Genomic DNA, 23,719 nt, shown 5'->3' with positions numbered 1-23,719 from the left:
CCAGGTCCTGCTGACACCAGCACTGCCCATTCCCAGAGGTTCTGATCTCAGCTGCCAGTCAGAAGTAACTGGTGCAAATGGGGCGATGCCCAGTGACCATGACTTATTCTTGTGGCTGAACTTGTTGAAGAGAGGCCAAATCTTAGAGTGCAATGATCTGGATGAGCCGAAGCACCCCAATCAGAGACAGGCCGGATCCAGCACCACACAGGCAGAGAGGCAGCAAACAGCCTGGCCATAATGCACACTCTGGATCAGGCTGGATCTGACAGAAGAGCATGGGGGAGACGTGCTCAGGAGGAAGGCTCATTCAGGAGCTTCTCACAGAGTTTTTGAGGCAAGGCTGAAAGCCCCGAGGGAAAACCAAGTCCTGAGCCCATGGGGTACAATCCCCCCTTCCCCAGGACCCTGTGCTGACACACAGAGCACACACAGACCCACACCCTGCACTCACAGCACCCCCAGCCCCTCGGGCAGCTCCAGCACTGCTGAACACACAGAACCATCGTTAAGGTTGGAAAAGACCTCTGAGATCAGGTCTAACTTATCACCACCTTGCCAACCAGACCATGGCACCGTGGCATGTCCAGTCTTTCCTTTAACACCTCCAGGGACAGTGACTCCACTTCGCTGGACAGCTCATTCTGATGTCTAATCGCCCTTTCTGTGAAGAAATTACTCCTGATCTGCAACCTAAACCTCCCCTGGTGGAGCTTGAGATGATGTCCTCTGATCCTGTCCCTCGTTCCCTGGGAGCAGAGCCTGACCCCCACCTGGATGTGCTCTCCTGTCAGGGAGCTGTAGAGGGTGGTAAGGACACCCCGAGCCTCCTTTTCTCCAGGCTCAGCCCCACACCTCCCTCAGCCTCTCCTCATGGGATTTGTGCTCCAGACCCTTCCCCAGCTTCATTGCCTCAGTAGCTCAATGTCCTTCCTGAACGGAGGGACCCAGAACTGAGCACAGCACTCGAGGTGTGGCCTCAGCAGCGCCCAGCACAGGGGGACAATCACTGCCCTGGCCGTGCTGGCCACACTACTGCTGTACCGGCCAGGTGCCACCGGTCTCTCGGCCAGCTGGACACGCTGCTGGCGGGCACACGGCCGGTGCCGCCCCGGCCGCGCCTCCCCGGCCCCGCCCGGCAGCCCCGGCACGACCCGACCGGGCCGCCATGGGCCTTCCGCCTCGGTCACGTGACACCACCCCACGCGACCCGCGCTTGGAGGCGGGGCCAGGTGCGCCTCGCTGCCCGGGATTGGCGGCGGGGCGGGCGGTACCGCGCGGCGATTGGCTGCTCTTCCAGCCCCGCCCGCCAGCCCCCCGAGGACTGGGCGTCAGGGCTGTCAATCACGCGGCGGTCCCACGGGGCGATGGCGGCGGCGCGGCGGGTGCTGCGCTGGGTTGTGGCGGCGGCGGCCGCGGTGGCGGCGGCGCTGGCGCTGGACAATGGCCTGGCGCGCACACCGCCCATGGGCTGGCTGCACTGGGAGCGCTTCCTCTGCGGCACCGACTGCGCCGCCGACCCGCACCGCTGCGTCAGGTACCGCCGCAGGGCACGGGTATACGGGGAGCCCAGGGCAGCGCAGGTACCGGGCAGCCGGCCCGGTGCTCCGGCACCCGCTGTGCCTTCCCCGCGCCAGGGCGGAGGGCCAGGCTCCCCTCCCCGCGCTCCCCCGTGTGCCCCCTGCTCGCCCAGCCCCGTGGCCGTGCCGCTGGTAGACATCAGACGTTCTCTGCTTTCTTTCCCGGTCGTGCGCCCTGCCCGTGCGCAGCGAGCAGCTGTTCGTGGAGATGGCTGACAGGATGGTTGCCGAGGGCTGGAGGGACGCCGGCTACGAGTTCATCTGCATTGACGACTGCTGGATGGCCCCGACGCGAGACAAGCAGGGCAGGCTCCGGGCGGACCCAAAACGGTTCCCCGGCGGGATCCGCAAGCTGGCCGACTACGTGAGTGCCACCATGGCACGGTGGTGCCCCAGCCCGGGAGCAGGGGAGGGCAGGGACGGCCGGGTGGGGACGGCTGCATCACTGCTGAGATAAGGCTCTCCTGCCATAGTGGAGTTTGGCTTCCCTTGCTGCCCCAAATCCTCCTGCCTTGTGGCTGCCCCATCCCAGGGTCTGTTTGTGTCTGCACGCACAGGTGCACTCCAAGGGTCTGAAGCTGGGAATCTACAGCGATGTTGGGAACAAGACGTGTGCTGGATTCCCTGGCAGCTACGACCACTATGACCTGGATGCCCAAACATTTGCTTCCTGGGGTGTGGACCTGCTCAAGTTTGATGGCTGCAACTCTGACTCACTGGAGCTGCTGGCAGAAGGTAGGCCATGGGCTCAAAGCAGCTATTCCCATGGGTGGGAATATTCTGCAGGCAGCAGCAATTCTAGGCCCAGCACAGGGCTCCAAGGATTTGCTTCTCCCTGAGTGTACTCATTTAAGGGACTTGCTTACAAAAGCAAATCTGAGGCTCTGTTCCCAAGCCCAAGGTGCTGAGTGTTGCTGGGTTAAGTGTTTTTATCTGCTCAGCCTCCTGGAACTCTCTTTCAAGCACAGCGTGGAAAAGGAGCTTTCTCACCCCAGAGCCCGGATTACACGGAGCACAGACACATCAGAGGTGTGCTCTGGGGGCTGGCTGTGCAGGCTGTTAACCTCAGCTATTAACTCAGCACAGGCTTTGTCCTTCTGCAGTGCCTGTCCTGGAGAGCCCAGAGCATTTCACACACTTAACCCTTAATCCCTGTGGTGGGGCCTTGTCAACGCGTATCAGCCTGAAGGTAGAACAGCTTGTGTCAGCCATGAAAGGAGTAGTTAGGAGGGCTTTTAACAGATAAAAACGAAGGGAATTATGGCATAAAAATCCTACTGGGGTTTTCCTTTTAAAGCACACCAGTGTAAATACCACTTTAGAAGTTATTTGCACAACGGGTGGCAAGCCAGCAGCTGAAAGCTCAGCAGCTCCCTGTGCTGAGGGGACTTGGCTACAGACTGTTGTGAAGGACAGGCAAATCCCAGTGCCACAGGAGGAGATTTGTGGGAAGAACACTTTAACTTGGAAAGCTTTTTTCTCTTGACTGGGCTCTCTGGCTGCTGGCACAGTCAGCACCACCATGTTTGGCAGGAGGAGCCCTGCACGAAGTCCTGTCTCTGCCTGGCACAGAGAACCTGCCCAAGTGACAATCCCATCGAAGCCAGATGGTGGGGCATATGCCAACTGCCACGGACAGGAGCACGGCTCAGCACCCTGAGTGACAGCTGAACTGAGAGCTCCTGTTGGATCGTATGTGTAACCCAGATACAATCCAGTTGGACTGAAGTAGTTTCAGAGGAAAGAGCAGACTTTTCATTCCCTCTCTCCCAATTGGAAGGGACTTAACAGGGCTGTCTAGGGACAAGGACAGGAAAAACTAGAGCTTTTGCATTCCTCCACAATCCATATGGTGCAAGTGCCTCATGAAAACATACTCCTACATTACCCAGCAAAGCTGCACTGCTTGATAGATACTGACTTGTGCTTCCTGGGTATCTAGAGGAAAAATGCCATACAGGAAAGCTCTAAACCTCTTCCCCTGGCTGTATGTACAAAAGGATCAGCAGTCTTGGAGCGACAGCGTGGCCAAGCAAAGCTCCTGTCCTTGGGAGGCAGGTGACCAGCTGCAGACTAAGTTCCCCTGTCCTCCCTGTGGTGTCTCAACCACAAAAATGTGTTCAACCTTAATTTTGCAAAAGTTGAACTGAAACCTGAACCTGTGACATTGGATTAGTTCTGCTGTGTGACCAAGGAGGTTGTGTAACCTCTGTCTGTCCTCTTCCTTCAGGATACAGGCGCATGTCTCTGGCCCTGAACAAGACTGGAAGGAGCATTGTGTACTCCTGTGAGTGGCCTTTCTACTTGAGGCCTGTGCAGCAGGTAAGAAGTTGCCTCTCAAGGTTTATCCTGGGGCTCAAGTGGGCAGAAGAGAAAAACAGATTGCAAAAGAGCATCCTGAGAAACTTGCTGCTCTCTGTCCTGACAGAGAAAAAGGCTGTAAAATGGAGGAAAAAAACTTTTTCTTCCAGAGCCCTGAAGCATTCCTGAATCATTGCTCTGCTGAAACTGATTCAATAGGATGCTGCAGCATGAAGGCACAGCCCAGATGGAGCATGCCTAAAAAACCACAGCATCCATCTGCTTCCTATCTCCAAGGAGCCAAGCAGCAAACCATTGGCAGTGCAGACACACAGCCTAGCAGATAGCTCAGTGTTACCCCTCCTGGGCACAGAGTGCTGCAGACTCAGCCTTACAGTCAGCTCTGGGGACTATGAGAGAGGCTTTGTGATATTCTCCACATTGTCCAGTGACAGATTTCTGCCAACCAGGGTCTGTGACTGACACGTTGCCCTGCACCCACAGCTGGCTTCCCCTGTGCCACTTTGACAGGATGGTGCCATTCCCTCCCACTGGAATTAAATGTATTACTCACCAAAGGGTGTAAACCCAAGAAATAGCAATAATTACTGGGATGTTACAGTTTAATCCCACTGGCCTTGTCACACCTTCAGTAAAATCTTGAAGGAATTTTCTAACAGAGCTGGTGGTCACAACTGTTCTCCCAAGGGGAGCAACAGTGTTGTCTAGAACATGTCAGAGTGGAGTTACTGGGCACAAAGCATTCAAGGGAATCAACATGATCATCAACTAGCTGGTGATGGAAGGTGTTATCCTGGTTTTCCCCCAAGCTACCCTTGGGTCTAGTCCAGCCTTGTTTACACTCTTGTTGTACAGCCAAGTGCTCTGGCTAATCACACTTATTGTTCTGGCAGCCCAATTACACAGAGATCAAACAGTACTGCAATCACTGGAGGAACTTCTATGATGTCTATGACTCCTGGAGCAGCATAAAGAGTATCTTAGATTGGACAGCACTTCACCAGGACACCATTGTGAAGATAGCTGGGCCAGGGGGCTGGAATGATCCTGACATGGCAAGTACATCAACACCCACCCCACTTGAAGAATCAGCAAAAAAACCTTCCCTCAGCTGCAAGCTAAGAATTGGAAGGGAAAGAACTGGGGGAGGAACACTGAGGGGAAGGGCTCTGATGGGACCCTACGATCAGGATCTTGATGAGAAGGTCCAGAGTGGAAAGGGAAAGAGAACTGCAGCTATGGATAGTAGGAAGGAAGCACCATCTTTGTGTCACACAGCCTCCACAAGCAGTACCAGTTCAGAACACAGGTGTGGCACTGGGGGACAATCTCCAAAGTGCTGATGTCCCACCAGAGTGAAAACCCCTGGGTGCCAGCATTGCAAGGATCTGAATCCAAAAGCATTCTTAGACACTGCCTAGCCACTTAAAGAGCTCTATTCACTTCCACCAGGCACTTATCCTAAATCGCCACACAGTCATGCCTTGTTTTTCCCAACAAGCTGGTCCTGCTTCTGGCACTCACCCTATCTAGCCAGGCTCCAAAGAGAGGTCCCACCCTGTCATTTCCTTGTACTGGTGGCCCAGTTTATCCTCAGCAGGCAGTGTTACCAGGCACTTTTTGTTTGCTTGTCACAGCTAGTGATTGGAAACTTTGGGCTGAGCTGGGACCAGTCGGTGACTCAGATGGCCATGTGGGCCATTATGGCAGCACCCCTGTTCATGTCCAACGACCTGCGGCACATCAGTCCTGAGGCCAAGGGTCTGCTCCAGAACAAAGAGGTGATCGCCATCAACCAGGATCCACTGGGCAAGCAGGGATACCAGCTTGTCAAGGTACAGCAGGAGAGGGATGGGGGTGCAGTGTGGGGCACAGGAGGGATGGAGAGGTGGCTCGGGGTTTGGGAACAGGAGCCCAGTGAGCCCATTTGTTCCCGAAGCTTGCTGCAACAGAGAGGCATGAAGACCATCCCTTCAGCCTCCCCCAGCATAAGCCCTGGGTTTGTTTTCTCCTTGGCAGGACAAGAACTTTCAGCTGTGGGAGCGGCCCCTGTCTGGCCGAGCCTACGCCGTGGCGGTGCTGAACCATCAGGAGATAGGGGGACCCCAGAACTTCACCTTCTTCCTCACCTTCCTCGGCAACGGGCTGGCCTGCAACCCAGCCTGCTCCGTCCGACAGGTGCTGCCAGCCAGCAGGGACTGGGGCGTTTACAGCTGGATCTCCTCCCTGAGCGTGGAGGTGAACCCCACAGGCACTGTGCTGCTCAAAGTCCTGGCACTATAGGAGGCACAAAGACAGTCTTTTCCTCAGCCTTAGGCTCTGTCTGAACTTGTGGCAGGAAACTTAATCTCCTTCTTCCAAGCATGTGCCTTTTTTCTCAGGCATTCATTATTTGAACCTTCAGCCTATTGTGACCAATACCCATCACTCCAATCAGCAGGAGGTAACAGAGAAAGGGTGAACAGCGGAGCAGTGCCCCTTTCTCTGGCATCTCACCCAACTCCTCCTCCAAGGGGCTGGAAGGGCTCCAGCAGGCCAGCAATTCCTGTTTACTCCCACTGCCACTACCAAGCACGGAAAGACAAGGGATGCACATGCAGCATCTTTGAGCTATCCTTGAGCATTTCAGGGACAAGAGGGAAACACACCCTGGCCACCTTGCTGTCTTTTCCAGACAGACACACAGTCCAAGAAAAGCTGCTCCTACCCTGCTGAAGAAACCCCACACTTTAGAGCATGGACATGTACTTCCATCTTTTGACAACTCAGGGACTGACATGAACCATTGCACTTCTCAGCAACTTTCTTGACAGCTGCTATCATGCCTTAGGACTCAAGTTTATGAAGGTTTCCCCTCACTCCAGGAATCTCTCACCAGTGCCTGTCACTTCCCTTTAGATGACAACTCCCTCTCCACCCTTCATGTGGCCACTGGAGTCCCCTTTCTCCATGAATCCTGCCTTCCAGAAATCCCTGAGTGCTTGCTTCCCACTGCTGGCAGCAGCCTTTAGGTTGAATGACACAGGCTCTCCAAGCCAGGAGATGGATAATCACTTAATCCAACCATTATGTGCAATTATGTTCCCTTCTGACTACAATAGAATCGGGATTTCTTGATTTGTTCTTCCGTGATTAAGCACTTTGATTAAAATCCCTTTAAAAGGCTAAGCTTTTTCTTACTTGCAGCCTACAGGAGTACAGCATGGTATCTGAAATTAAATCATGGTTTAGAAAACAGGCCACTTTGTTCCAGTCATGTAAGTTTTTGTGAAATTTGTCATGATTACTACAAACAGCACTCAGTGAAGCTGACATGGTAAAGCCATACAGTCCATCCCACAAGCCAAAGCCACCACTGCCTACACAAATCTGAAAATGCCATCACATCAGCCAATATTTAATAAGCAAAAATACAAATTCTCTTACAATTCAGTAACTGAGTGCTCTCAGTCATTATGAAGATGGTAAGAGGCATCTCTCCATCCTCCAGCTCCATTTCCACTACAGGAAAGTTGCCCTTAAGGGTGAACTCTGCACTGCGTTCCCAGCACCTGCTAACAGCAGACCTCCTACTCACAGATGGTGCTCTCCAAGCTGTCCTGGAGGCTGTCCCTACCATCTACCACACTCCTGGTTGGTGCCCATTTGAAACTTCAGTGCTGTGCTTGGCCTTTTTCCTTCAAGGAAAATGCTAAGAGGAGCCAAGGCACAGGGGAAGGCAGCTGAGGCCTGTTACACTGTGTGGCAGGAGCAACCATAGGCATGGAGCTGTCCCTCACCTCTCTGAGCTGCCATAGCTAATGGCACCTGCCTAATTACCTAATTAGGCACCTGCCTAATGGTGCAGGTACCAAACCCAGTGGCTGCTCCGAGGCCTTTGCTCCTCAGGATAGTAAAGCTGTTTGTAAGAAGGGCCTACAGCAAATGCAAGGGCTGTTCAGGGGAGTTCATGAACAAGCCTGCACCATGTTCATGCAGAAAAAAGTCACTGGTACCCATTACAAAACACCTCTTGGACACACAGTAAAGAAATCTAAGCCACTGGCAAGGATTTTCCAAAAGCCAGGTTAAAAACTGTTCTCTTAAGTGGTTCTGCAAGCAACACCTCCCTGCTGAGCTGATGTACTCACAGCTTGCACCCCAAGAAAAAACACATTAGAAAAAGCAAGGGATCAATCTAATTACTTTAATGCAGTCCAACACGATGAGTAGGATGATGCTCAGAACTGGATCACCTGGCCCTGTAAGAAGCGAGAGGCAAGAGACAAGAGTGAGTTTATTCACCACTGAGTATTGTCCCCCTTTCTCAACCACTCATGGAATACAAACTCACCTTTCTCTTCTTGTCTCCTCCCAGCTCAAAGTGCTTGCACCTCTTAATTGCCAGCATCCTCTTGGACCTGCAGTTGGGCTCCACACACTCCAGCCTCAGCACAATCTTCTTGGTGGTCTTGGCCTGGGAGGAGGAGCAGGGTGTATCAATGAACCACAATCCCCAAGCACACAAACTTGCTCTCAGGAAGAGCTTGTTCCCTGCACTCCTGAACATTCAGTTTGTTCCCAAAGTGTAGACAGAGACTATCAGCACAGTTAGGTTCCCTCCACTGAAAACAAGAAGGCACCTTAAGGATTGGTTCAGGAGTAAAGTGGATCTGTACCTTAACAAAAAAAGGCAAAAGCATTCATTGGGGCAGGGCTGGTCCCTGCAGGGATCAGCCACTCTGGAAAAGTCTATGCCAGTGAACACTGCAAGAAACTTGCACTTTTACAGTGTGGGAAAACAGACCAGCAGTGCTCCGGAAAATCCAGCCAAAAACTGGGCAAAAGCAACACCTGGAAGCAACACAACTGGCAAACTTTCTCTGGAAGGAGCAGTGACACAACAGGCTCAACGCAGACCTGCAGCTACTCAGAAGTTGGATGAAACCTGAAAGACTGCAGAGGGAAGAATCCAAAGCTGAGAGGCTGCTGTAGCAGCTGGACAGGGCTGTAACCACCAGTTAAAAACCTCAGCCTATCATCCATACAATGCTGACTGGGGAAAAAACATGGGGATTGAAATGTACAGGTAGAGAGTGCCAGCAATGCAGCTGCTTGGTGTACCCTGCTTGCAGAAGCATTTTCTGTGAGGTCTCCCCACTTCCTGGCACAAAGTCAACTTGAAAACCTGCGGCTTCATTTTTTTCTTCTTGCTGGAAGGCTACTTGTACATCTCCAGCAGGACACCAGGGCTTCCCAACAACAAGCCAAGCAGCTCTATGAGCATAACTAAACAACTCACACGAAGTAACAAATCCACCCATTGGGTTTTGCTGTAAATACAACAGCAAGCAAGTAGCCAGCTCCTTTCCCTTTGCCAAGCCCTTCCCCTTGAGCAAGCCATGAAAGAAATGTTCCTTTCAGTGCAAGAATCCCTCCCTGCAAGACCCCGCTCCCCTGCAGCACCAAGGCTCCCTGAGAACCTGCTCTGCAAACACAGCCCGAGTCACCCTGCAAATGGAGGAGCATCTCCATGAGACAAGACAGCAAGGAGATGAGCCATGTATCCGATGGCAGCCTACAAGGGAGATGCAGAAGGACTGCTTACAAGAGCATGGAGTGACAGGGCAGTGGGAAATGGCTTCACACTGACAAGAGATTTAGATCAGAGATTAAGAAGAAATTCTTTTCCTGGGAGGGTATTGAGGCCCTGGCACAGGGTGCCCAGAGACGCTGTGGCTGCCCCATCCCTGGAAGTGTCCAAGGCCAGGCTGGATGGGCCTTGGAGCAACCTGGGATAGTGGAAGGTGGCCCTGACCATGGCAGGGGGTTGGAAAGGTCCCTTCCAACCCAGTCTGTTCTGTGCTGTGGAGGGGAAGCCTGCACTGCCAGCACAGCACTGCCAGCACAGAGCTGCCCTAACACAGCCAGAGCAAAGCACTGAGGAACTGTGGGTTCCCAGAGAAGTTTCCTGTCCCAGGAGCAACACTCACTCACCTTTTTACGGAAAATGGGCTTTGTCTGGCCCCCATATCCACTCTGCTTCCGATCATAGCGCCTTTTCCCTGCGGGAAAAAATGGCTCTGGTCAGGGCACAACCTAAGAGATGCTACAAGCACAACTGGCACTTCCTAAATCCCAGCAGAGGATGTGTCCCTGCACAGCCCACCAGAATGAGTGCCTCCCTCCTCCAGCAGCCTCATGCTCAGCCCATGACCACGGCCCTTGTGCTGTCCCCAAAAGTGGAACCTTTCCCTTGTGCAGCCAACAGACACACAAGGCCAAGGACTTGATTTATTCAGAGTTCTGTGCAGAGAGGGGTGCTGCATGGTAAGTCCTCAAAGCCAGCACACCAAGGGCCAAAAATATTTATACGGTCCTGTTCAGGTGATATTTGCATAATTAATCCATATCACTACTGGTCGAGCTACCACTGGATTCACTTTCTTTCACCTCGCCGTGAAGGTCCAGCACATTTTAAACTCACAGCCCATGCTCAGTGGGCAGGGCTCTCCCTCGGGCTGGGCAGCCTGGGCTCCAGAACTGTGCCTTCACATTACAGCCAACAAGGCTCACCCAGAGCACATTTCCTAATTAGTTAAACATTTCTATACGACAACCATCCGAATTTGGCTCGGGCTGACACGTCCTTAGTCTTTTTCCCTTTGCCTTTTTTTTAGTTCCCTTTATTGCACACCACATCCTTCAGGGTCAAGCTGTCCTCCCCCGCTATGCCCCACCCGTGCAGGGCACAGGACACTCGGACCGCACGCAGCTCCCCGTGGCCGCGCCCCGGAGCGAGCCCATCCTTACCCTGCGCGTAGAGCGAGTCCTTCCCCTTCTTGTACTGCGTGACCTTGTGCGGTTGGTGCTTCCCGCATTTCTTGCAGTAGGTCCGGCGCGTTTTCGGCACGTTCACCTGGAGGAGCAGAGAAACCGCTCAGGGCCGCTGCGCATACGCCACATCCCGCTCCGAAGGCCGCGCTCCCGCCCTTCCCCTCCCCTCGGGCCCTGCGCTGCCATCCGGGGATGAGGAAGCCCCCGCGCCGGTCTGGCCACCCTTCACGCAAACACCGCAGCGGAGGGAGCCCGGGCCGGCGCAGCCCCGGGGCGGATGGCGGCGGATGGAGCCCAGCCCAGCCCCAGCACTCACCATCTTGGCGGCGGCGGCGGCCCGGAGAGGAGGCCCAGACCGGAAGCGGAAGTGAATGACAGCTGGGGACCATAGAGAGGAGAGTGCAGGGAGGGCATGGGGCACGGCGCCCCCTGCCGGTGGGAGGAGAGCAGGACGGCAGCCATGGAGGAAGGCCGGGTCCCGGACTGGGGGTGTGACTGGGGTGGGGTCCTGTGGGATCTGCCGGGTGCCGGTGATGTCCAGGTGTTTGAAAGACAAATTATGTGTCAATAGAGTTGCCTTGTTAAGGTTTAGGGCTTGACACGTTTCAGTGATCTCAGACCCGGGCGGAAGTTAACAAGGCTTGGGAAGAAGGATGTACCACTGATGGTGGGCACAGCGAATGCAGAATTTAGGACCACAAGAACAGTTGGCAGAACTCTCAAGACAAGGATGTAACTAGCAAAGCTAACTCAGCACCTGTGCTGAATCAGCTCTGAGTGGATAAGAGAGATTCCAGCATGGGGAGATCACAACACCAACTCACGGACCAGCAACCCAGGAAACCCACTGACCCAAACGAAGAGAAAGACTGAACATGCAGACTAATTAACATAGGAAGCGAGGGAATCATTTAACACTACAAGATAGAATACTAATGAATGATGTAACCTGTAGCCAATGAACATTAATGTTTTCATTTGCCAAAATGTATCAACGGTGAAAAGTTTTGATAGTCGCTCTGCTGGCTTTGTGAATTTGCCACCAAGATCTCTTTCTGCACAGAACTGTAAATAAAGCAAATTCCTCAGTTCTGTGTGGGGATCAGCCCTGTGCACATCAGGTGAAAAAACCCATTTGGGACAACATAGGGGATGGTCAGCCACCTCAGCCAACACCTGGCACTGCCCACAGCCTGGGCCAGGCTCTGGCCATGGCCGGTGGCCTGGTGACCCCACGGCAATGGCCCAGCTGTCTGCAGGAGGAAACACAAGTGCTGCCTTTGAGTCAGAAACCTGAAAAAGGGGAACCGAAAGGGTGGGGTTGGCCGGCCCCGTCCTTCCTCCCTGCGCACCCTGCCGTCTCTCCCCGTCCCTGCTGCCACAGCCACCCCAACCCACCGGGGTGGGCGCGGGCAGCGGCGCGGCGAGACCCCGGCTGGTCGGAGCGGCGGCGGGAGGGCTCCGTGAGTATGGAGGCCCGGGAGCCATGGCACGGGGCAGCACTGGGCTGTGGGGTCCTGGGCTGATGTGGCTGCGGGACAGCCGGGGTGGCGGGAGGCTCCATGTGGCCTGTGCTGGTGGCCTCACACCTCTGCTGGGCTCCTTGGGGGCAGGAGAGCCATACTGGGCACAGGACACATGGTGTGGGTGAGCCAAGCTGGGAGGGCTCTGCTTTGTCCCACAGCCTGACCAGCTCCGAGCAAGTGGCATCTGACGCCGGTCACCTGGCCATGGGGCTATGGGGTGCAGCCAGGCAGGGAGATGGGGTGGGGGTGCCAGGGGCTGCAGGCTGCGCTGGAGAAGGGAATCACAGTGGTGGGTGGGTGCCAGGGACCCCAGGGCTGCCTGAGAGCAGGGGTTGGGGTTCTGACAGGGTCTTTGGCCATTCCACACCTGTGCTTTTTGCAGTGTGCACTGTTGGGGTGCAGCTTGGGGTTTGCTCACGAGTCTCTCCCATGCAGGAGGTTTCCTCCTCTGTCCCTCCCACCCATCATTTTTGACACCCTCTGGGCTCAACCTGAAACATGGGGGCTGTGAAGTTTGTCGTTCAGACAAACACCCTGTCACCCTTCCCTCTGGTCCCTGCCAGCCCCACATCAGCTAGCAGTGGCTCAGCTCCTTAGCAGGAATTAGGCAGCAGCCAGAGCTTGCCTGTGGAGGAGGGATGGCCCCGGGACCATGGTGGGACACAGCATCCAGCGACATGAGGCCAGCAGTGTGTGCCAGGCCTGGTGGTGGTCTCAGAGCACGCTGGGCCGAGGTGTGAGCATGGCAGGAAGTCGCACTAGCTGGGGGGGGAGGGCACAGGACATGCTTCCACCCACCCACTTGTCACTCTGCTGTCACAGCACGGCAGTGGTGGCTGTGGGGGTGAGCCCCGTGGGGCACCCACCATGCCAAGGACGGGCAGGGACAGAGCGGGTCTGGTGGCAGTGCTGGGGACAAGGAGGCTGTGCCATGATGGGGCACAACAGCCCTCCGAGACATTCACTGTCCTTTCCCCTCTGGCAGTTCCATCCAGAGGACGCAGTGAGGACGTGTCCCACCTGCCTGGCACTGCTGGCCATGACCCCGCTGCTGTGACTCCAGGTAAAGCTCCAGGGACCCGGCGCTGCAGCTGGGATGGGCTGGAGCCCAGGGCCACTCTGCTCAGCCCCTGTGTCTGTGCCAGGGAGGGCAGCGGGAGCCCTCCTGCTCTTGGGATGCAGCACCAGCAGCCACACTTGATAAGTAGGGAAAATGAGGCACAGGGCTACAGCATGGTCCCGGGGTCACTCTGGGCTCATCCACCACCTTGCCAGCAGTCTGGGGGTCAGGGGCCACACCAGCCACCTGCAGCGACCCCGGATCCCTCCTCCTGAGGCCTCAATCAGCCCACTCAGGCTGCTGCTTTTTCCAAAAGGCTCTGATGATTAATTTTTTATAAGCTGGGGGTCTTTGACCACCCAAACAAGCTGGAAAGGTCTGAGCCATAAGGGCCACAAGGAGGGAAGAGGGAAGCCTGGGAGAGGGGAATCCTGCTTGTCCCCAGCCTCTCTGGGGAGAGCAGGGCAGTGTCAGTACTGCAGGGTCTGTGCTGGGAGGATCTGGGCATTGCCAGCAGATGGGAGGACACCTCTGCTCCTGTCCCCGAGCTGGGGAATGCCCTGGAGAGAGGCAAAGTGTGTGGGACCAGGTCCTGGCATCTTTGTTCCCCACCTGACCCCTGTTCTGAGTGAGCCAGTGCCCACATCCCGTGTGGGGAGAGTCGATGGAATACTCGGCTGGGGAATGGGGAGCTGAATGCCTGTCTCTGGCCCACCTCTGAGCCTCCCCCCGAGGAGACAGGCTGTGGGGAGCAGGGGAGAAAAACAGCTTCTCCCAGGTTGCTTTCCAAAGCTGTGCTTGCAGGAGGAAAAAAGGGAACAAGGTGCAGGTGAAGGGGAAGCAGGGACTGTAGGTGGTCAGGCAGGAGACACAGAGCCGAGCTCCAGGGGATCACAGCTCAGCAGTGGCCCCACACAGCTCTCTTGTCAGCTCCCCAGACTGCAATCAGGTGTTGGTCACAGCCCACAGCTCCAGCCACGTGGCTCTGGGGGATGCTGGACCCACCTGGGGGTCACAGTTCCTGGGCACAGCATGGAGGGATGAGGTGAGATGCACAGACTGCTCCAAGAGATGGGCCATGGCGATTTCCAGCCCCTAAAAGCTGGGCAGCAGTGGGACGCAGGGCTCTCATGTGAGCCCTTTCCTGCCCTGCCCTTCCCCAGAGAGGCTCAGGAGCGCTTCACTGAGGGCTGGGGGAGGATTTAACCTCTCTGGCTGCTGGCTGGAGGCAGCCCTTCAAGCCTGGCCACTGACAAGTGCTGCTCACAGGGGAGGAAGGGGGGTTGAGCTTCATCACTGCACTCCTGCGGGCTCCATGGACACACAGGGCGAGGATGACTTTAGGGCTACTCTGTGTTCTTGGCAGCACGGCACTGTGACTTTTCAGGGCCAGGACCTTCCCACGGCTTTTTAGGGACCGGCCTCCCGTGGCCACCCCTTGCAGGCTGCCAAGTCAGCACGTCCCCAGCACGAAGTGGCTGCGGTGGGGTAGGAGGAAACAGCCCACACAGGCTCACATGCACAGAGCTGGAGGGGAGGAGCGCCTGCGGGGTGTCACAGCTGGCTCCCCGCTCTTCCCTGGGGCTCCAAGCTTCCCCCGTTTCCCTCTTTTCTCCAGCTCTCTGTCCATCTGAATATCCTGGGGGCCTCTTCAGCAGGAGTAGGAGCCATCCGGGTGGTGGCTTGGGCTGCAGCCTGGAGTGGGAGAGGGGCCGGGAGAGGTCACATCACAAACAACCCACGCTGACCTGCGCACACACCTCTGGTTCCCCCTGCCGTGGGGGTCCCAGCACCCCCTGGCTGCCCTTGGGGCAAGGGGGAGAGTGCACCTGAGCGAGGTCCAGCAGGTTTTGGGCTGAACAAGCGCTGCGTCGGCATTGTCTTGCCCACAGCAACCAGGTGAGCACAGCGTGGAGGCGGCCAGGGGTTTGACATGGCCAGTGTCATCCTGGAGAGCATCTTCTTGAAGCGCTCGCAGCAGAAGAAGAAAACATCTCCCCTCAACTTCAAGAAGCGCCTGTTCCTGCTGACAGAGAGCAAACTGTCCTACTACGAGTATGACTTTGAGCGGGGGGTGAGTCTGCAGCCACAGGGGCTGCGCCGTGGTGGTGTCCAGGGGTCACCAGCTGTCTGTCCCTTGCCAGCACGTAGCCCAAGGGCTGGTTGGACAGGGACAGGGGTTGGTTTGAGTCTCTCCAGGTCTCCCCTTGGTGACCATTTGAACCAAGACTGTCTCTTGCAGCGTCGGGGCAGTAAGAAGGGCTCCGTGGACATTGAGAAGATTACCTGTGTGGAGACAGTGGCACCTGAAAACAACCCTCCCCCTGAGCGACAGGTCCCGGTGAGGAGGGTCCCAGGGTGCCTGCGTCTGTGCCCTTGTCCCCTCGCTGGGGGAGTAGGGAGAGTCCCTGGGGTGGTGGCAGTGGGGGACAGCCGTGCTTGGCATGAGGGGCTCTGTCCATACCATACCAGGGGTCCAGCTTTATGCAGAGCAGCAGGATGCCAAAAGCCCTGGGCTTGCTCCAGGAGAGATGCCAGCAGCTGAGCAACAGGGTGCCAGCATCCATCTCTGCCTGTCTCTTCCAGAGGAAAGGGGAGGATTACAACAACATGGAGCAGATCTCAATCATCGAACGGTTCCCCTACCCCTTCCAGGTGAGTCTTCGCTGCACCCTCTTTGCTGGTCCGCTCTGCCTGGTGGCAGGTCCTGAGGGGAGGACCCCACAGGGGCTTGGGGTCAAACGTGGCATCACTGCCCCAGTGCCCGGTGTCACTCAGCGGCTTGGGGACACTCTGCTGCTGTCCACACTGCATGGGGCAGCCAGGTGAGCCTCTCTGAGCCCCGAGGCAGCTCTGTTTAAGATGGAAACCTGCTTCTGAGCTCTGTCCTGCCCCTTTCAGTCCCCTGGCTGATGCTGGAGGGGTGCTGGCTGCTCACTCAGCCCCCAGCCCAGCTGCCTGCCCTGCTGGCACCCAGTGCACCCCCGGCACACCGAAAGTCAGAGAAGGAAGTGGAAAGTCTCGGGGGAGGGGGCTTATTTTTAACCTCTTTGTCACGCTCCCGCGAGCACCGTGCGGGGCCAGCAGACACCGGCAGGGCTTGCTCGGAGTGGCCACAAGGCTCGGCTCCCCCCGTGCCTGCCGTGAGAGCCCTGCCCGCGGTGCTGAGGTGCCTCGTCCCGCAGGTGGTCTATGACGAAGGGCCCCTCTACATCTTCTCCCCGACGGAGGAGCTGCGGAAGCGCTGGATCCATCAGCTGAAGAGCGGTGAGTGTGGGGGCTCTGCAGCTCCCCTGGGAAGCCAACACGGGCACTCAGCTGTGCCTGTGGCTGGCCCAGAGTGCCAGGCTGCCGGGGGCTCGCTGGCTCGTGGCTATCTATATACCCCATGTCTGAGGAAGAGCGAGCTGCTCCCAGCCGGGGGAGTGGACATTGTCACCCTCTGCAGTACCACAGCTACCTCGGCTGAGGCTCCTTGCCCTCTCACAAACCTGCTCCAAAGTAGCTCAAGCAGGCTCGGAAATTGTTGAGGGCAAGAGGAAATAGCAGATGTGGCCGTACAGCTGTGCTGCCTTGGCATGTGAGGGTTGAGCGCCCGGGGCTTTAGGAAACATGGACAACAAGCCTGCTGGGAGCCAGGGAGCATCTTTCCCAAACCACCCCGAGCCTTGCTTGGTGCTGCTGAGCTAATGCTCAGCTGTGTGGCTGCTCCCTCCTCGAGCTGGGAGTGTGTTGCAGCAGCACTGTTGTGCCAAGGGGCTCGGGCCACCCAAAATCTGCTGGAACCGCATGTATGTGCCTCCTGGTGCATGTGTGTGTGTGTCTTGCTGCGGCTTTGTGCTGGCAGGGTGAGATTAGCTGCTTGAGTTGACACGGGGAAGTTGGCTGGAGCGAGGCGGAAGAGCGGCAGGCTGATAACGGGGAAGTTGGTTATCTCACGAGAGCCCTGCTGCTCTGCCCCGACAGGCAGCCTGTCCTCTCCCCACTTCACTGCTGAGGCAGGAGGGTTGCTGTGGCAGCTCAAGTTAGTTTAAAATCCACAGGGAAAGGAGAGAAAATGCTGGCTTTTTGCTGCCGGGATGTCCTTCTCTTACTCCACCAAAGAAGGGGCTCTCTACACCCCGTGCAGCTGCTGTGGGCCAGCCCCAGGCTGAGGCAGTGTTTAGGCACATCCAGTTGTCCCTCTAGCTTGGGGAGAAGTATGAGGAAGTTGGTCAGCCTGCCTGGCAAGGGAATATTCTCCCTGCAAGGGAAGTCTCTGAGTGGGCACAGGGTGATGGCAATGCCCCATGGAAAAGCTGGGCACAGCACTGGCCTCCCTCCCCACTTCTGAAAAAGAAAAGGGCTCGAAAGAGCTGTGAACCATGGGTCAGAGCAGCCTGGATATTTTGGCTGGCAGGAGGGCCAGGTCCTTCTGTGACTGTCTCCATGCTCATGCCCCTTTGCAGAGCTGTTCAAGAGCTTAGATCAGATCTGAGAGCCAAGCCTGGCCCTTCCCTGTGGCACAGGGATTGCACAGCCACAGCACTGAAACAAGGGTGGCGAGCTGAGGGAAACCTGAACATCAGGGCACAGGGGACAGTAGCACAGCTGAGAGGAGATTATTCAATGCAGCTGACCACCTGCATTCAGGGAGCAGAGAGCTCTTGCAGCAGGCTGGGGATGCAGCCCTGGGTCACACACATCTTCCCTCCTCTTCCACAGTGATTCGGTACAACAGCGACCTGGTCCAGAAGTACCACCCCTGCTTCTGGATCGACGGCCAGTACCTGTGCTGCTCCCAGACAGCCAAGAACGCCATGGGCTGCCAGATTCTGGAGAGCAGGAATGGCAGTAAGACACCAGGCACCCTCCCTCTGCCCCAGGGACCACCACAGGGATCTTTGCTCACCTTAGTTCCTCCTCTGTTCTGAAGGTTTAAATGTTGGGCGGTCGCATCGCAAGACAAAGAAGCCCCTTCCCCCAACTCCTGAGGAGGACCAGGTAAAAGCCAACGTCAGGGTTTGCTCCAAGGTGTTGGAGAAAAGGTCTGCCTGGAAAAAGCCAACATATTCAATGACTGCTCAGAGATGCACAGGCCAGGACTCTGCTCTGGGGAGGGATGTCAAGATGGTGACTTTAGGGAGAAGGAGCTTGAAGCAGGGGATGGAGCCCAAAGGCCTATAGGAAGGTCAAATTATCTCAACCTTGAGGTTTCCCAGGGCAGCTGAGAGATTTACGCCCTAATGTAGGCTGGAGGAGTCACAGGTTAAGCCAAAAGGTAAAGAGAAAACACTTGTCTTTTGTGGAGATGGGGAAAAATGTTTTGATAAAAAGTCCGGGGAGAGGAAATTGGTGTTCTGGTAGAGATATGTGTGGGAGCTGAGACAAACACTGTGCTGAGCTGGCCTGAGACCACTGCCCTGCCAGGCCTGGGAAGGGTCTCACGTGGTGTGTGTGCAAGCCTGACCATGTCCCACGCTCTCCCTCCCGCCGTGGGAAGATGGTGATGAAGCCTCTGCCTCCCGAGCCAGCCCCCAGCACAGCAGGGGAGATGAAGAAGGTGGTGGCCCTCTACAACTACGAGCCGATGAATGCGCAGGACCTGCAGCTGCAGAAGGGCGAGGAGTACTTCATCCTGGAGGAGAGCCACCTGCCCTGGTGGAAAGCCCTTGACAAGAACGGGTGAGAGCTCCCACTGCCCATGGCCGTGGCTCTGCAGTGCTGCCCTGCCCTGGTGCTCAGGCCCTCGTGGGCAAACACACCCCTCTGGCACCCCGAGGGTGAGGACAGGCTGCCTGCCCACCTGTGGGCTGCCCTGGTGAGGATGGGGAGGAGGCTGAAACCAGCTGTGGTGTCAGCCATCCCCACACATGAACCCAGATGGGCTTGCACCAAAGTTTTTGAGCCCTCCTGAGACAGGAATATCCTTTCCCCTTGGCCTCCTCCATCAATTTGTGACCAGCCTCTTTTCTCCTGCAGGAGGGAAGGATACATCCCCAGCAACTACGTCACTGAAACCAGAAATTCCCTAGAGATCTTTGAGTAAGAGAGGGCACAGGGACCTGGCGAGTTGCACTTGGTTGGAGACGTTTTCCATTTGGTTCTGTTACCCTACACAGCCCCTGAGCCCAGCCTGGCTGGGTCACTCTCCCTCTTCCACATCCTCTGGCAGCCTCCAGCCCCTGGCAGCCATCCCTGCCCTGCTCTCTGCACCCCCTGTCCTGGCTGGGCCAGGGTCAGACCGGGCTGGGGACAGAGGTGGCTGTGGAGATCTCCCTGATGGCTGTGTCCCTGTTCCAGGTGGTACTCAAAGAACATCACTCGGAGCCAAGCGGAGCAACTGCTGAAACAGGAGGTAGGTGTTGCCTCCCGAGGCTGGGTCTGTTCTACACACCAGCCCTCCATGGGCTGTTCTCACATTGTGTCCAGCATGGGACCAACCCTGGCTTGTGCTGGGAGGGGAGTGTAGCACCAACAGCCCCAGGAACATTCCCTATCCCAATGTGAGCTCCTCCAGGCAGCCACTTCAGGAGGTGGCCTCCTGTGCAGGGAGTGGAAATAGGACTCCTCTGACTCACTGCGTCCTCTCCAGCCCTGCTGTGATCTTCACTCACTTTAAGTTTTGCCTGTCACAGTGACACACAGTCCCCACAACCACCCAGTGCCCTTTGCCCTTTCTGCTTTAGGGTAAGGAAGGGGGCTTCATTGTCCGAGATTCCACCAGCAAGACAGGGAAATACACTGTCTCCGTCTATGCCAAGTCCTCTGCGTAAGTGGCTCTAAGAACAGCTTGTTTCTCCCCCAGAGGGCCCCTCCAGGCACCCCTCACCCTCTGTCTCTCCTCCCCATGTTCTCCCTCTCCAGAGACCCCCAAGGCACGATCCGGCACTATGTCGTCTGCTGCACCCCCCAGAACCAGTATTACCTGGCAGAAAAACACCTGTTCAACAGCATCCCAGAGCTTATCACCTACCACCAGCACAACTCTGCAGGTCAGTGGCTGGGAGACAGAGTGAAGCCAGCAGTGTTTTCACTGGCACCACGGTATCCCCACCTTCCTGTGCCAAAGGCAGGAGGGTTTTGTGTTCCCTGCTGGAATGTGGCAGGTAAGCCTGGAGTGGCAATCTCTGCTGCTGTGTTTCAGGGCTCATATCCAGACTGAAGTACCCCGTGTCTCAGCAAAAGAAAAGTGCTCCTTCCACAGCTGGCCTTGGCTATGGTAAGCCAGCCCGGGCTACCTCAGAGTTCCCTGGTTGCAGCGTTTGTTTCTGCTGGCAGCAACTTTCCCAGGCCAGGATCCCAGCTGTCCCATGGCTCATAGCCTTCCTAGGAACCACTTCCCAACTGCCCTCTGGTGACAGTATTGACCAAAAGACTCCACAAGCTACCTTGCTCCTGTCCCCTGGAGGAACAGGTCTCAGATTTTGTGGGTTTTGTGGATAATTTTTCAGGCAGAAAATGCTTGTGAGCTTTTCTTGGGCTTGCTAGACCAGATGATTGGGAGCACTGTGCAGGGAAGTCACCTGCAGCCACATTACACTCACACTCTCTGTCCTAGGGTCGTGGGAGATCGACCCCAAGGATCTGACCTTCCTGAAGGAACTCGGGACGGGGCAGTTTGGCGTGGTGAAGTACGGGAAATGGAGAGGCCAGTACAACGTTGCTATCAAGATGATCAGGGAAGGCTCCATGTCAGAGGATGAGTTTATTGATGAAGCCAAAGTCATGATGTAAGTGGTGAGCACCTTGCAGGTCAGTGCTGGATGCTCCTTGCCAGAATGGCTGCACTCTTGGGAGGTGTGGAGGGACAGTCTAAGGCAGTCCCATACTCTGTAAAACGCACCCAAGATCCCACTGATTTTGGACAGATTCCTTGGTGAGGTTTTCCACCATCAGCTGGGCCAGAAGCATCTTCCCTTCCCAAACTCTCCTTACTCACAGGTGCTTCCTTTGCTGCCTGGCTTTCTAGATGCTCAGAATTGCCTTTGTCCCCAACACAGGAACCTGTCTCATGAGAAGCTGGTGCAGCTCTACGGGGTCTGCACTAAGCAGCGTCCCATCTTCATCATCACCGAGTACATGGCCAATGGCTGCCTCCTGAACTTCCTGAGGGAAACACGGCAGCGGTTCCAGCCTGCCGAGCTGCTGGAGATGTGCAAGGATGTCTGTGAAGCTATGGAGTACCTGGAATCCAAGCAGTTCCTGCACAGAGACCTGGTAGGGCTGTGACTGCTTTGTTCAGGCAAAATCCCACCGGGGAAATCGCCCCTTCATAGATAAACAGGATGCTTGGAGGGCTCTGTTGCTTTCTTTGCTGAGGACTTTATAGTTTGCCCCAGCCTAGGTGAACTGGCAGGATGAAGTGAGGTGAAGTGTTAGGTGGGTGGGGATGAGATGAAGTTCACCTGCTACAGGGGAATGGGAGAAGCAAGAGCAGGTAGAAGTAACTGTCTCCATCTCTCCATTCACAGGCTGCTCGAAACTGTTTGGTGAATGACCAAGGAATTGTGAAAGTGTCAGATTTTGGTCTTTCCAGGTCTGGTAGATGTGTCTGTGTCACTTTCCTGTCTCAGTACCCCATCTCCTCCTTCTACATTTTAGTCTTTGTCCCCACCACCCTCCAGCTGTGCTTTCCTATTGTCTTCCCATTTCATCTCCCTGGCTCAACCTTCCGCCTCTCCACTTTCCACCATCCCTTTCTTACTTCCCCTGGCCCTTTCCCCCCTCTCTTTGCATCTTCTTTCCCCCACCTCTGGTCTCCTGGCTGCAGCTTGCTCTCCACATCCCCTTTTTGCTGTGCTTCCATGTCAGCCAATCCCTTCCACAATGCTGACTAACACACACTTACTGCTGAAACCCATGCAGAGTTGCAACCTCTGGTCATTCTGAGCCACCCATTCCTTTTGGGCTTGGTCAGCTGTGTGGAGGAGCAAAATGTGAAATCCAAGTGAGGCACCCTGATCCATTTTCCTGCTGCAGGTATGTGCTAGATGATGAGTACACAAGCTCCATGGGGTCCAAGTTTCCAGTGCGGTGGTCTCCTCCTGAAGTGCTGCTGTACAGCAAGTTCAGCAGCAAGTCTGACGTCTGGTCCTTTGGTAAGAGCACGGCATTGTTGACTTGGAGGTTGGGAACTCCTCTGCAAACCAGGTGCAGGTACAGGTGCTCCCATCCCATCAGCTCTCCTTGCCGTTCCCCCCAACAGGTGTCCTGATGTGGGAAGTTTACTCGCTGGGAAAGATGCCTTACGAGAGGTTTAATAACAGCGAGACAACCGAGCACGTCATCCAAGGCCTGCGCCTGTACCGGCCGCAGGCGGCCTCGGAGCGGGTCTACGCCATCATGTACAGCTGCTGGCACGAGGTGAGTGGCTGTCACCCCTGGTGACACCTCCAGCCACCCTGGCAGGGTGACGGGGCTCCCCGGGGCACGGCTGGGGCAGACACGGGCTCCAGCCAGGCTCCCCTCTCGCCCGGCAGAAGCCTGAGGAGCGCCCCACCTTCACCGCGCTGCTGGGCAGCATCCTGGACATCGCCGACGAGGACTGCTGACCGCGGGTACTGCCCGCTGACCCCGGCCCAGCGCTGCCACTGCCCACAGGGACAGACCTGCACACCGGGCGGTATCGCGGCATGGCTGTCACGGACACAGCACGGGCGAGCAGGAGCCTGGGGGACCCCCATGGCCGCGCCCACAGCCCCATCACATGCTCAGAGCTCCATCACCGCCCCGGGGCTCCATCACATCCCGGAGCCTCATCACCGCCCCGGAGCCCCGTCACCGCCCCGGAGCTCCATCACTGCCCCGGAGCTCCATCACTGCCCCGGAGCCTCATCACCGCCCCGGAGCTCCGTCACCGCCCCGGAGCTCCATCACTGCCCCGGAGCCTCATCACCGCCCCGGAGCCCCATCACTGCCCCGGAGCCTCATCACTGCCCCGGAGCTCCATCACTGCCCCGGAGCCTCATCACCGCCCCGGAGCCCCGTCACCGCCCCGGAGCCCCATCACATCCCGGACCTCATCACCGCCCCGGAGCTCCATCACATGCTCAGAGCTCCATCACCGCCCCGGGGCTCCATCACATCCCGGACCTCATCACTGCCCCGGAGCACCATCACCGCCCCGGGGCTCCATCACATCCCGGAGCCCCATCACCACCCCGGGGCTCCATCACATCCCGGACCTCATCACCGCCCCGGAGCTCCATCACATCCCGGAGCCCCATCACCGCCCCGGGGCTCCATCACATCCCGGACCTCATCACCGCCCCGGAGCTCCATCACTGCCCCGGAGCTCCATCACTGCCCCGGAGCTCCATCACTGCCCCGGAGCCCCATCACCGCCCCGGGGCTCCATCACCCCCCAGGACGCTCCCGTTCCCGTTCCCGCTCCCGCTCCCGATCCCGGACAATAAAACCCTTCCACGGCCTCC

The 23,719-nt window shown here is 56.7% G+C and overlaps 3 protein-coding genes across 4 annotated transcripts; 2 read left to right on the top strand and 1 right to left on the bottom strand.

Moving 5' to 3' along the window:
* The first annotated feature begins 1,357 nt into the window (after nucleotides 1-1,357).
* Nucleotides 1,358-7,141, top strand: GLA (galactosidase alpha). The gene is made up of 7 exons (XM_039572256.1): nucleotides 1,358-1,537; nucleotides 1,770-1,944; nucleotides 2,138-2,315; nucleotides 3,811-3,902; nucleotides 4,796-4,957; nucleotides 5,540-5,737; nucleotides 5,922-7,141. Exons 1-7 carry the CDS (start codon nucleotides 1,368-1,370, stop codon nucleotides 6,183-6,185), a joined length of 1,239 nt encoding a protein of 412 aa, XP_039428190.1. The 5' UTR covers nucleotides 1,358-1,367; the 3' UTR covers nucleotides 6,186-7,141.
* Nucleotides 7,142-8,073: 932 nt separating this feature from the next.
* RPL36A (ribosomal protein L36a) lies at nucleotides 8,074-11,122 on the bottom strand. The gene is made up of 5 exons (XM_039572257.1): nucleotides 11,035-11,122; nucleotides 10,695-10,800; nucleotides 9,879-9,946; nucleotides 8,236-8,358; nucleotides 8,074-8,143 (listed from the first exon to the last, which is right to left on the bottom strand). Exons 1-5 carry the CDS (start codon nucleotides 11,035-11,037, stop codon nucleotides 8,123-8,125), a joined length of 321 nt encoding a protein of 106 aa, XP_039428191.1. The 5' UTR covers nucleotides 11,038-11,122; the 3' UTR covers nucleotides 8,074-8,122.
* Nucleotides 11,123-12,095: 973 nt separating this feature from the next.
* On the top strand, nucleotides 12,096-23,716 carry BTK (Bruton tyrosine kinase). 2 transcript variants are annotated; one of them, XM_039572328.1, is made up of 20 exons: nucleotides 12,096-12,181; nucleotides 13,230-13,307; nucleotides 15,197-15,378; nucleotides 15,547-15,645; nucleotides 15,891-15,959; nucleotides 16,490-16,571; nucleotides 18,009-18,137; nucleotides 18,220-18,287; nucleotides 18,787-18,968; nucleotides 19,266-19,328; nucleotides 19,587-19,641; nucleotides 19,973-20,055; nucleotides 20,151-20,278; nucleotides 20,431-20,505; nucleotides 20,845-21,016; nucleotides 21,287-21,503; nucleotides 21,758-21,822; nucleotides 22,266-22,384; nucleotides 22,492-22,649; nucleotides 22,766-23,716. In XM_039572328.1, the coding sequence occupies exons 3-20, from the start codon at nucleotides 15,238-15,240 to the stop codon at nucleotides 22,835-22,837; spliced, it is 1,977 nt and encodes a 658-aa protein (XP_039428262.1). In that variant the 5' UTR covers nucleotides 12,096-12,181; nucleotides 13,230-13,307; nucleotides 15,197-15,237; the 3' UTR covers nucleotides 22,838-23,716. The 2 variants fall into 2 exon arrangements, with proteins under 2 accessions (XP_039428262.1, XP_039428263.1); XM_039572329.1 differs by lacking the exon at nucleotides 13,230-13,307 and having other exon boundaries at nucleotides 12,136-12,181.
* The last annotated feature ends 3 nt before the right edge of the window (nucleotides 23,717-23,719 follow it).

Source organism: Corvus cornix, chromosome 4A (assembly GCF_000738735.6).
Source record: "Corvus cornix cornix isolate S_Up_H32 chromosome 4A, ASM73873v5, whole genome shotgun sequence".
NCBI classification, from domain to species: Eukaryota; Metazoa; Chordata; class Aves; order Passeriformes; family Corvidae; genus Corvus; species Corvus cornix.
Note: the sequence above shows the minus strand (reverse complement) of the source record. Positions and strands in the feature narration are given on the sequence as shown.

Excerpts from the sequence above, each read along its gene's own strand:
- GLA (XM_039572256.1), top strand. The coding sequence starts at position 1,368 with ATGGCGGCGGCGCGGCGGGTGCTGCGCTGGGTTGTGGCGGCGGCGGCC. Across the intron at positions 1,945-2,137 it reads TCCGCAAGCTGGCCGACTAC|GTGCACTCCAAGGGTCTGAA; the intron begins GTGAGTGCCACC and ends CTGCACGCACAG. Across the intron at positions 3,903-4,795 it reads ACTTGAGGCCTGTGCAGCAG|CCCAATTACACAGAGATCAA; the intron begins GTAAGAAGTTGC and ends TTGTTCTGGCAG.
- RPL36A (XM_039572257.1), bottom strand. Across the intron at positions 8,359-9,878 it reads AGCCCATTTTCCGTAAAAAG|GCCAAGACCACCAAGAAGAT; the intron begins GTGAGTGAGTGT and ends TCCTCCTCCCAG. Across the intron at positions 8,144-8,235 it reads GAGGAGACAAGAAGAGAAAG|GGCCAGGTGATCCAGTTCTG; the intron begins GTGAGTTTGTAT and ends CGCTTCTTACAG.
- BTK (XM_039572328.1), top strand. The coding sequence starts at position 15,238 with ATGGCCAGTGTCATCCTGGAGAGCATCTTCTTGAAGCGCTCGCAGCAG. Across the intron at positions 15,646-15,890 it reads CCCCTGAGCGACAGGTCCCG|AGGAAAGGGGAGGATTACAA; the intron begins GTGAGGAGGGTC and ends TGTCTCTTCCAG. Across the intron at positions 22,650-22,765 it reads TGTACAGCTGCTGGCACGAG|AAGCCTGAGGAGCGCCCCAC; the intron begins GTGAGTGGCTGT and ends CTCGCCCGGCAG.